Source organism: Sceloporus undulatus, chromosome 8 (assembly GCF_019175285.1).
Source record: "Sceloporus undulatus isolate JIND9_A2432 ecotype Alabama chromosome 8, SceUnd_v1.1, whole genome shotgun sequence".
Taxonomy (NCBI): domain Eukaryota; kingdom Metazoa; phylum Chordata; class Lepidosauria; order Squamata; family Phrynosomatidae; genus Sceloporus; species Sceloporus undulatus.
Window position 1 is genome coordinate 39,022,776 of NC_056529.1, and position 11,793 is coordinate 39,034,568.

General features: G+C 43.4%; 1 protein-coding gene across 1 annotated transcript in view; it reads left to right on the top strand.

Moving 5' to 3' along the window:
* The window catches only part of SOX8 (SRY-box transcription factor 8), a 17,565-nt gene extending 9,232 nt beyond the window's left edge, over positions 1–8,333 (top strand). The window contains exons 2-3 of the mRNA XM_042438706.1: positions 4,037–4,275; positions 5,663–8,333. Coding sequence (XP_042294640.1) covers positions 4,037–4,275; positions 5,663–6,417 — 994 coding nt within the window. The 3' untranslated portion in view covers positions 6,418–8,333. The remainder of the gene's footprint in view (positions 1–4,036; positions 4,276–5,662) is intronic.
* The last annotated feature ends 3,460 nt before the right edge of the window (positions 8,334–11,793 follow it).

Sequence of the window (11,793 nt, forward strand, 5' to 3'; positions counted from 1 at the left end):
ATCTTTAAAGGGTTGTTGTTTTCAACTGCAGCTTGCCACCCACTTACTTGGCACAAAGCCCCATTGAACACAGCGTGGTTTACTCCTGAGTAGACATGCATATTAACAGTGCATTGCATGCACAAAGCATTTTTGGACATTTAGAAGCTGGTGGTGAGATTGTTTTTCTTTCCTCTTCTCCTTTCGATGTATGTCCTATTGAATTCAGTGGAGCTTACTTCTGAGTAGACACATGTGGGGTAATACTGGGAAGGTTTTGTTGGTCAGGGAGACCACATTTTCACTTATTTCTCAATTTCCACTCATTGAAAACTGAATAAGGTGTGGGGTAGGGAGATGTATTTTAAGTGAAGGGAACACAAGTGGAGAAATCTACTCAGATGTGGAAAGGATATAGTAATAATAATAGTTTATTCAAGTTGCCTATTATTGGGACCGTAAGGCTTTTGGTACTGAAGGTAGCAGTTGTGGTTATTATTATTAGATCATCAGATGGTTGCTGATGGTTTTTCCCACCTAACAGAAAAAGCTCTAAAAAGTAGTGAACGAAGAAGAAAAAGTAAAAGATAAACATGCAAGAAATAGAACAGACCCAGTGCAGAAAGTAGTTTGTGGCTGTTTAAAACCGTGTGTCCTAAATCCGTCCATTTTTGGAGCTGAATGGAAACCGGTGCATTAGTTCTATTGTTCTCATCTTCCACGGCGCCTAGAAAATGCTCTACATTTTGGCCACTTCTTTGCCCATCTCTCTGTTCATAAATCTGCCTTCTCCGTCGGAAAGGAAGGGAAGCCAAATGGCTTTTCGAAAAAACTCTGGCCGTTCTCTGGTCTCTGAGGTCTGCAGATTTTGTTCTAAAAATTCGCATCTAAATCGTCGGATCAATACGTCATTTAATGCCAATGTTTCAAGCTGGAAAGGACCCAATTTTGCAAGCCCAAAATGCAGAAGCAGAGAGTTGCTTATTGTAGGTTTCCTTTCCAAATGTGATTTTGCTGCAAACTTGCAAAAGCCCATCCGGCCCCCAGACACACATGCGAAAATGGGGACCAGGATGGATAATATCAAGAATGATAAAAAGTATATTGGATAAAATGAATTTAGTAGCCTTGTCGCTGCTGTTCTGACTTCAGTTGATGAAAACTTTTGGGGCGAGGCATTATTTCGCTGTAATTTGCATTTGCAAATTGAAATCTTTCTCCTTCTTTCTGTCTCCCAAGAAAAAGTATTCTTTAGCAAGCTATCCTATGTTTACCTAGACTTGAATCCCACTTTGTTTCCAGGACTCCTTCCAAAACAAGTGGACCAAGGATTACATAGCCTTACAGTGCCGGCCTATTTGTATCTACTCAAAAGTAAGATCCATTGAATTTTAAGTAAGCATAGCGATGACACTTTCATTATTCTGCGCTTGCAACCGAGCCAATTCTCTGGACAATTTGGACATTTGTTTGCAGGGAAGAAAATCATGTCTTGCTTTAAAAAGAGAAAAACTAAGAAAGGGAAGAGGAGTAGTTTCCTCAAAGAAGAGGGTATTTGTTGCAGTTGTTACTCTTTAAGTGGAGACGGGAAAGAACAATTAATGCCGAATCTTGTAGCAAACATATTGAAATCTCATCACACCCGTTTGGAAGTAAACACTTGGAAGTTTAGCTTTTGCAGGTCATGTGAATGACAAAGCTGGTTTGTGACGTTCATGCAGCGGAAGGGATTATTGTTAGCAAATACTTCTTTATGGCAAACTGGAGGAGAAAAGCACACCATCCCTTTGCGGTTGTTCTTGTTGTGTGCCTTCAAGCCGGCGGTGCCTTATGGCGATCTTATCATGGGGTTTTCTTAGCAAGATTACTTCTTCTGAGACAGTTTTGCCTCCATTGCTTTCCTTTGAGGCTGAGAGAGTGTGATTTGCCCAAGTTCACCCAGCAGGTTTCTGTGGCCAAGGATTTGAACCCTGGTCTTGCAAAGTCTTAGACAATCATTCAAACCATTACACCACGCTGGCTCTAAACAGGGATTTATTGGCCGGATATCTTTAGAGGAATTTGCCGTTGCCTAGGAGAGTGTGACTTGCCCAAGGGCGCCCAGTGGGTTTCTGTGGCCAGGCAGGGATTCGAACCCTGGTCTCCTGGAGACGTAACACAACAAGCAAAGCCCTGTTCCACACTCCACATGATACTGGCTACGGAGACAGGGGTCTAGCCAAATTTAAGCCTACTGACTTTGCTGGAAGATTTAACCGCGCTTCCTCAAACATCTCCACTAGACTTTATTCCTTGGCTGGACTGGGTTCCTGCAGTTTCTAAAACGTTCTTTGTTTGCAGAGGGTTAGTCCTTTGCAAAAGGAATAGGGAATTTCATGGCACTTTCAAGGCTAGCTGCATTTATTACGGTACAGTAAACCTTTGTGATTTAGGAGCACGCATCGGATGCATGAAGTATTACCCCAATTTGGACGTTTTTTGGAAACGGGAGAGATTGGTGGGAGGAGGGTTGTGTGTAGTGAGAGAATGAAATGCAAAATTTAATGACTGTGTGTGTATACATATGATTATAAATATGCATTGAAACCTGTTCAGTGCAGAAGCTAAACACTGACTTTGAAATGCCCTTGAAGCCTTTATGTCAGACGACATTCAGCGTTTTAAAACTTGGAACGTTTAAACTTGGTGCGTGGGAAAGAAGATTAAATAGTGTTGCAATAAGGCCTAAATACCCTAAAGGCCCCAGATCCTGTCTGATCTTGAAGTTAAGCAGGTTCAGTCCCGGTTGTGACTTGGATGGTAAACGGCCAATGAATACCAGGCGCCGGAGGCTATATTTCAGAGGAAGGAACTGGCAAAACTACCTCTAAGTGTTCCTTGCCTAAGAAAACTCTGAAATTCATGGGGTCACCATAAGTCAACAGGTGACTTAAAGGCACATAACACACACACAGTTTTGCAATGTCTACATGTCACCTAAGGACTCCTGTTACAACATAAAGCCATCCCTTGTGCAATGGTAGCTGGTGGAGTGACTGCCATACCATGGTCCTGATGTGCATTGGGGCATTCCCAGTGTGCAGTGTGCATCTGGACATTGGCAAGGAAGTGTGGGAGTGCAACAAGTGTGCCCAGTACCCGCCACAAGTCCTTGATGTGCAACTCAAGTGCCCAGTGTACATCAGAAGCACCCAGTGTGCAATGAATTGCTCTTCTCGGTACCTGAATGTGCATCTCCACAATTCATTAACAGGGCTTCCTTGTATTTCTGCAAACATAGCTAAGGGTTTGTAAACTTGCGAAACGTAAACCATGATATAGAATCTCAGCCATTATCTGTTTTAAATATATATGCTCTACTAACTGTCAAACCTATCTTGCAAGACTGGGGTTGCACTTTCATAGTGAAGGGTTTGTTGTTGATATTTTTGCTGACCACTTTCGAGTCGATCCTGACTCATGACAACCCTGTGGATGAGACATCTCCAAGACCCCTGGTCCTGCAAATTCATACCTGTGACCCCTTAATAGAGTCCATCCATCTAGCTTGTGGTCTCCATCTCTTTCTACATCCCTCCATCTCTCCTAACATTATTGTCTTTTCCAATGAGTCCTGCCTTCTCATGATGTGGCCAAAGTACGACAGCCTCAGCTTAATCAATTGAAGGGTATCTGTGGCTAAGAAAAAAATAGACTAATAATTAGTTTTTGTGGGGTTTTTGGCCTATGCAGCCATGTCAGGAATAAACTCTTCCAGAAAAGGCCACCGAGCCCCAAAACTCCACCAAAAAACTATGAATCGTTGCCGTGAAAGCCTTCGACTTCACATTAGACTGATAATTTATTTTCTAAGGGCACAACAATGTAGAACATGACATAGAACCTCAGTCGTGAACCTTTTAAAAATATTATCTGCTACCTGTCAAATTTTTCCTGTAAGAATTTTTGCATTTTTCCTACTGGTGGGTATCTGTGGTTAAGAAAAATTAGACTAAATAATCCGTTTTCTAAGGGGACAAATCATTTAACTCTCTTTTCTTTCTCCTTTCTCTCCAAGTTTGCTAAGCGAGAGCGAGAAGCGTCCCTTTGTGGAGGAAGCGGAGCGGCTCCGAGTTCAGCACAAGAAAGACCACCCCGATTACAAATACCAGCCCCGCCGGAGGAAAAGCGTCAAAGCGGGCCAAAGCGATTCGGATTCTGGAGCGGAATTGAGCCATCATGGCGGGAACCAGATCTACAAAGCAGACACTGGACTGGGATCCATGGGTGAAACCCATCACCACAGTGACCATGCAGGTAAGAGGAGGGAGGCACCAGATCTCAGTGCCAAAGCCCACCTTGGTACAACCAAAGTCCCAGGTTGAGTCCTGCCCATCTCCTGCCTAAGAAGAAGTACAGTGTGCCCTTTTTTTATGCAGAGGATCCGTTCCGGAACCCCCCACATAAAAAAAGCATATGCTTGAGCCCCATTGAAAATAATGGGGCTCGTGCATGGCGTGGTGGTGCCTAGCGGTTTTCAGCGTATGCTGAAAGCCGCATATGGTGCATCCGCGTATGATGCGGGTGCACTGTAATGCCCAAGAACACATCTGCTTCTGTAACTGAACCATATTTGCAAAATCATGTCTCTTGTAAGTACGGACCTTCATCCAGATAGATAGAAAATAAGCCTTCGTTTGAGTGCCTTAATATGGCATGCATATATATATATATATTACCCCAATGAGAATTCTCATGTATTTCCAGGATATAAAAATGTTCCACGTTCACAGGAGAGTTTGTGAGTGCAGAATCGGGGGTATTCCACAAGATTTAAACCCTCTGAGCCAAAACACATACATCCATCAGAGGTGAAATATTAGCACTCAGGATTCCTTGTTTTGCATTTTTGAAAAAATAGGGAGGAAAACCCCATAAATCACCAGATTTGTGTGGATAATTTCTTGGCCCAGGGGGTGGGTACTTTCTCCCCTGTTTATATATATCTGAGATCAGACGAGATCGGGCGTGTTCAGGGTGGTATGGCCGTAGGCTATATATATCTGTACTGTATTTGGCAAGTGTCTGAAACTTGTAGGCAGTGTTTACGGCGCTTAAGGTGACAATGATGTAAAATGACTACTTTTGTAGTTTGGTGTAGATTTTGTGTGCAGGACTCTGGGGCATTTAAATGTCCTACCTTCCAAGAGGAAAAATAAATCTGAAATTCTTGTTTATAATACCTTCCATTTTTGAGGACTGGATAGGCTTGCAAGGATAGCTTGCATTCCAGAATATGGCCCTCCAGGTATTGCATAGGACTGTAACTCCCATAATCCATCACCATTGGCAGTTTTGTGGACAATACTAGATAGTCCACAGTGGCTATAAAGGAGCCCCTTCTGCGTTCCACATTTGTGCAGGGGGCATTAAAGGTTTTTGTTTTGTTGCTGTATGCCTTTAAGTTATTTTCAACTTATGGCGACCCTAAGGCAAACCTATAATGGGTTTTTCTTGGCAAGTTTCATCAGAGGGGGGTTGCCATTGCCACCCTCTGAAGCTGAGAGAGTGTGACTTGCCCATGGTCATTCAGTGGGTTTATAGGGCCGAGCAAGGATTAAAGGTCAGGCGCCCTTAAAAGACGATTGCTAAGTTATTTATGTCTCTAAGAAGTAACACCTTCTGAAATACTCTTTCTCCCCAGGGCAGACCCACGGGCCCCCTACCCCACCAACCACCCCTAAGACGGACCTCCACCATGGCAGCAAGCAGGAGCTGAAACATGAAGGGCGCCGCCAAGTAGAGAGCGGCCGCCAGAATATTGACTTCAGCAACGTGGACATCTCTGAGCTGAGCAGCGAGGTAATCAACAACATGGAGACCTTCGACGTCCACGAGTTCGACCAGTATTTGCCACTCAATGGTCATTCCGGCATCCCAGCGGAGCATGGGCAGAACACTACAGCGGGGTCTTATGGGGCTTCCTACTCTCATCCAGCCAACACTGGCAGTAGTGGAGGCGGCGGCGGTGGAGCGGCTCAGGTTTGGACTCACAAAGGCTCTAGCTCCACGTCTCCATCCTCCAACGAAGCTGGGCAGCAGAGGCCTCACATCAAGACGGAACAACTCAGCCCCAGTCATTACAGCGACCAGTCACATAGCTCTCCGACCCACTCTGATTACGGATCTTACAGCGCCCAAGCATGTGCCACGACGGTGTCCTCGGCTCCTGCCACAGCCTCTTTCTCCAGCTCCCAGTGTGACTACACAGACCTCCAGAGCTCTAACTACTACCAGCCATACCCCGGATACCCTTCCAGTATCTACCAGTACCCCTACTTCCATTCTTCCCGCCGGCCCTACGCAACTCCAATCCTCAACAGCCTCTCCATCCCTCCTTCGCACAGCCCCACTGCAAACTGGGACCAGCCCGTCTACACAACTTTGACCAGGCCTTAAGAGAGGACAAAAAAGGAGGAGAACTATGATCCTGACATCTCCTCTTCCCCATCTGTCCACAACGTATGCACTACACAAATGAACATGTAAAACGGGACAAGGAAGGCAAAAAATAATACTATGGTGGAGCATCTGTTGATTGTCTCAAGTGCCTCCTGTTTCCTTTTTTCTTCTCTGAACAACTGGACGTCCCCTTTCCAGAATCTTTAAATTTTCAAAGACAAGAGTTCTATTTTCTTTATTGTTATTAATAATAATAATTAATAATGAGTAATGGAGGGAGACAAAAAAAGTCATAATTCTGGACCAATATTTCTCTTTTTTTGAATCAATGAAGGATGGGATATTCTAACTCCTCTGTGAGGACTTGGAAGAGCAGCCGGTGCTTTGGATGAAGGACAGTGCAGAATTTGGAAGGAAACGTTGACGCTCAAGGGTTTGTTGCAATTTGAAGGTGGGCACAGAGAACCCATATAGATTTTTAAAACATAAACAATCCTAACCATTCAATTAACAATACTGGGGGACCATTCACGAATCTTTTGGGACCAGCCGACTAATGCCAGCTTTTCTTCGTTTTTGTTGCGATTTCTTCTTAGCGAGGTTTGGCTGTAATTAACATTTATGTTTGGAAGCTTACCAACAAACAATAAGTATGTTAAGCTCAGAAAAATAATTTTGTTTGGGTCATTGTTTTGGGATAAATCTCTTAAATATGTATTTATGTTCTGTGTCATTTTGTCTTTTTTATTAATGAAGTAATTCTGTGCAAGAAGTAGGGGGTTTCTTTTTAAGAAAAGAAATGTTTAAGGGGTGCAAAAGCATAAATTAGTGGAGACAAGGTGATGATTTTTTTTCCCAAACCCGGGGGGGGGGGGGAAGACATTCCACTCTTCAGAAGATAAAAAATCTGAAATGTTTCTAAAAATTAAATTGCAGTGTAAAGGCTTGAAGGAAGATGGGGAGAAGTGATGGATCATTGGACGGATTTCACAGAGAGAAGACAAAATTAACATTGAGGTTTGCATTGATCATAAGCCACAAAATTTTAACAAAAGTGGTGGCTAATAAAAGGATTTAAAACTTGATTTAAACCCAGCCTTTTTGGGGAAGGGGCTGTTGCAGTGTAGCTTATTTTAGGGACAATCAGGCAATGCCCTCCTGCTTGAATTGGTGCCTCTAAGGCTGGAGCCTAGTACTCCTGGATGTGTTTTGACCTTTCCGTTCCCGGTCTTTGGCAATGGTGGAATAGGGAATCCAGAGCTTGCAGGGTCTAAGTTCTGGCACTCTTTGGTTGGCTGCGATTGTGACATGATTTGCCACACACACACAAAACCATCATTCCCAGTGAGTTGAGCTGCAGTCTTCACTAGAGCTGGAGGCCAAATGGATTTCTCCCCCAGTAAGAGTATAGTTGTGGTATTGACCATCCCTATTGTGCTGCAAACTATTTGGGGTGGCTTGATCTCAAATAGGCTGTAGTTGTCATGTGCTTTTGAGTTGACTCTGTCTTACGGCAGATGTATTCAGAGCAGGTTTGCCATTCCGTTCCTCAGAGACTGAGGGCCTCGACAGACCGGCCATAAAGACCAGCATCGGGGCAGAATGGGGGCATGGCGTCTGCGGGACGCATGCCCCAACTCTGCTCCCATGCCGGCATGATGCGGTGGGTGGCATCACGGTGCTCCTCTGCTGCTGCGTCCAGATGACACAATGGCAAAGGAGTGCAGAAAAGCAGAGCCAGCAGTGGGTATAGCACACTTTCCATGACTGCGGTGGGCTTTTTACTCTGTAGAAAGGCCAGTTCAGGGCCGTAGCATGTAGTTGCTGCAGCCCGATGGGGTGGTCTGTTCAGCCCCTAAGATGGTCTGCCTTGCCTGAGTTCACCCAGTGGGTTTCCATGGCTGAGCAGGGGTTTGAACCTTAGTCACCTGGAGTCCTAGAATCATAGAGTTGGAAGAGACCACAAGGGTCATCCAGTCCAACCCCATTCTGCCATACAGGAACTCTCAGTCAAAGCATGTCCGGCAGATGGCCATCCAGTCTCTGCTTAAAGACCCCTAAGGAAGGAGATTCCACTACACTCAGAGGAAGGAGTTTGTTCCACTGTCGAACAGCCCTTACTGTCAGGAAGTTCCTCCTAATGTTGAGCTGGAATCTCTTTTCCTGGAGCTTGCCTCGATTGCTCCATTGGGTCCTGTTCTCTGGAGCAGCAGAAAACAAGTCAGGTCCCTCCTCAATATGACATTCCTTCCAGTATTTAAACAGGGCTATCATACCACCTCTTAACCTTCTCTTCTCCAGGCTAAACATCCCCAGCTCCTTATGTTGTTCCTCATAGGACATGGTTTCCAGACCTTTCACCGTTTTAGTCGCCCTCCTTTGGACACATGGCTCCAGTTTCTCAATGTCCTTTTTGAATTGTGGTGCCCAGAACTGGACACAATATTCCAGGTGGGGCCTGCCTGACCAAAGCAGAATAGAGTGGCACTATTACTTCCCTTGATCTAGGCACTAGTCCATTAGTGAAACATTATGCCACACTGGCTCCTTTAGACCCACTAGAGATACTCCTGGTGGCAAGGAGAACAACTAGAACTGTTCTGCAAGTATATGCTGCCATGTGGTTGTATGGATTGGGGTGGACCCTAATTGAGGAGTGTGGCTCTGTGAAACTCATGGAACAAGCTCATTTTGTTTTTCCACTTCTCTGCTGAGCCCTGGCTGTCGGTGACTATTTTGAGTGCTTTCACATGAGCCTTCAAATTCCTGAATACTTTAGATATTCTTGCACATTGCCAAACTCTGCCCTGTTGAAATGGTGTAGATTTTTTAGGATGGGTTCTAGATCCCTGCTGGATCATGTCCATAGATTTTTTCCAGGAGAAAAACACCATTGGCAGTTCCAGCGTCCCAACCCACTACTGTGTTTCATGCACATGACGTCTTCATATAGGAAATACTGGTAGAGACTAGCAAAATGTGAATTTTAGGGACTCCCTTCCTCTCTTCAGTGAGGCTACTTGGTTGTAAATGTGAAAAGAAAACACCAATGGATCCCCAACTACTTTCAACCGATTCAGTTGGATCTGAAGCCGTTTGTTGAATTCTTGGACAGGGTTAAGGGCACAGCTAGTCTCAAGAAAAGGCATTTTAAGCAGATGAAGTTACGGATTAAGTTTCACTTTAATGTTGCCAATTTAGGGACCAGATGTCATCGATCAAAGCTGTGAAAATAAACGTTCTCCACTATATTTTTGGTTAGTTTTTAGACTCTAGACTAATGATTTCATTGATATTTGTTCCATTGTATGCTGAGCATATAATAACCACCTACTTTAATGGTAATGTTGTGCCTTTAAAAAAAAAGAAAATTTTATAAATCTTTAAACTTTCAGAGGTTATCTATCTTATCTTTTTCCCCCCCTACGTTTCGTATTCTTATTTTGTTTTCCTAAAATGATCTTTCTTTTGGGGGATGCCTTTGGGGAATTTGGGGGTTGAGAACGGAAATTCCTTTTTATGCAATCTATTTTTCTGTATAAAGTTTGGTCAGCTGTGTATCTGTTCTGTTCACTAGCTTCCGACTAAGTAATGCTAACTTTTGTACAGATCCATTTGATAAAATTAAAAAAAATGTCTTTTATTCAACCACTGTTGATATATTTATTCATTTCTAATGGGGGGAAAAACAAGGACAAGCAAGCCAGAAAACTTGGATGGATGAACTTCCAGTAAGTAGAGGAGTGAAAATGCAAAGGATGGTGACGTTTCCTCTTTGTTTTGAGAGAGAAAGAAAGAGATTGTTTTAATCACGCAGATAGAAAGAGGAAACTTGTTTTATAGCTGATTTTCAGATCTTTTTACTGATATAGAAAAAGCCCCATCCAGTATGAATAAAGTGCTTTTCATTAATACTTTCCACCTCGCCTATTAAGATTTTACCTTCCATTGTAGGAAATGGAGAACTTAGAATAAAAGACTTCTGTGTCATTGAATTTCCAGGTATCAAGCAAAATAATAGAGTCCCATGGAGAAAAGAGGAATCCAAGTTGTCCAGTTTTTTGGGGAGGTTTCTGGCCTTGTGTGAGAATGTGTCATTGTGAAAAGTGACCGCGTTGTGAAATAAAAGGAAGATGACAGGTTACATCCCATTAAATGATCTCTTATCGTTTTGTCTCTTCTTTGTTAATCATTCAAGTTGTCTGGTGAAGTTGACAGTAATTGACGATATTAGAGAATTTTCTAAGGATTAAATGCTAATAAATTGAGACATTGGTCAGCAACAAGACATCCATAAACCATGGCCTGCCCATTGACTATCACCAGCAGGCTTTGCTGCTCTCAATGTCTGTAGTTCATTCTTGCGTTTTCTTCAGCGTTCATGGATACACAATGGATAATCACAAACTATAGTCATGCAGCTATGAATCTAAGTTGCACACAACCAGGAACTGGCCCAGTGATCATCATACACAGTGATCGATGCTGCCATCTGTGCAAAGATTACTTCATTTTTGCATGCTAAAAGCATAGGCGGGGTTTTGGGAGTGGGGGAAGCTTGGCATTTGGAATTGCAACTCCACCGATTCTTGTGCCAAACGAATGTTCTTGCACAAAATTCAGTGGCTTTTGTGCAAAAGACCGAACCCTATTGCAAAATGTTTGTAAATGTGCCAAAATGGTTGCAATCTCATCCCAGCCTGTGTATGGTTAAAACCAGAGGTATTTGGGGAAGTGGTGACTTCTGCAGAGCATTGAGTTGTGTGTGTGTATGGGGGGGAGGGAGGTGTTTTTGCATGCGGTTGTGCATTGTGGGGATTTTGGTGTGGTCTTCAGGAGCAAAAAAAATGAGGGGAGAGCTTGGTGCCTTTGGGGGACCTTCAGGGGCCTTTAGGATGACCAAATTAGGGTTTGGAGGATTATTCATGCCATCGTATTTCTCATCACTGTGTATGGATGTGAGAAGTGGATGGTGAAGAAGGCGGATAGAAAGAAAATCATCTCATTTGACATGTATTGCTAGAAAAGAATGCTGAGGATGTCGTAAATGGCTAAAAAGACAAACAGGTCTTGGAACAAACCAGATCTCAACTCTCCCTAAGAGCCAAGATGACTAAATTTAGGTTGTCGTATTTTGACCACATCATGAGTAAGCATGATACATTATGTTATATATACTTCTAATGTTGTAAGCTGCCCGGGTTGCCTGAATGCAGAGAGGCGGGATATAAATAAATTTTATTATTTATTATTATTATTCATTAGAAAAGATGACAATATTCAGAAAGACAGAGAACAGTAGGAAGAAAGGAAGACCAGATGGATAGATTCAGTCAAAGGGGACATGGTACTAAGTCTCCAGGAACTGAGCAG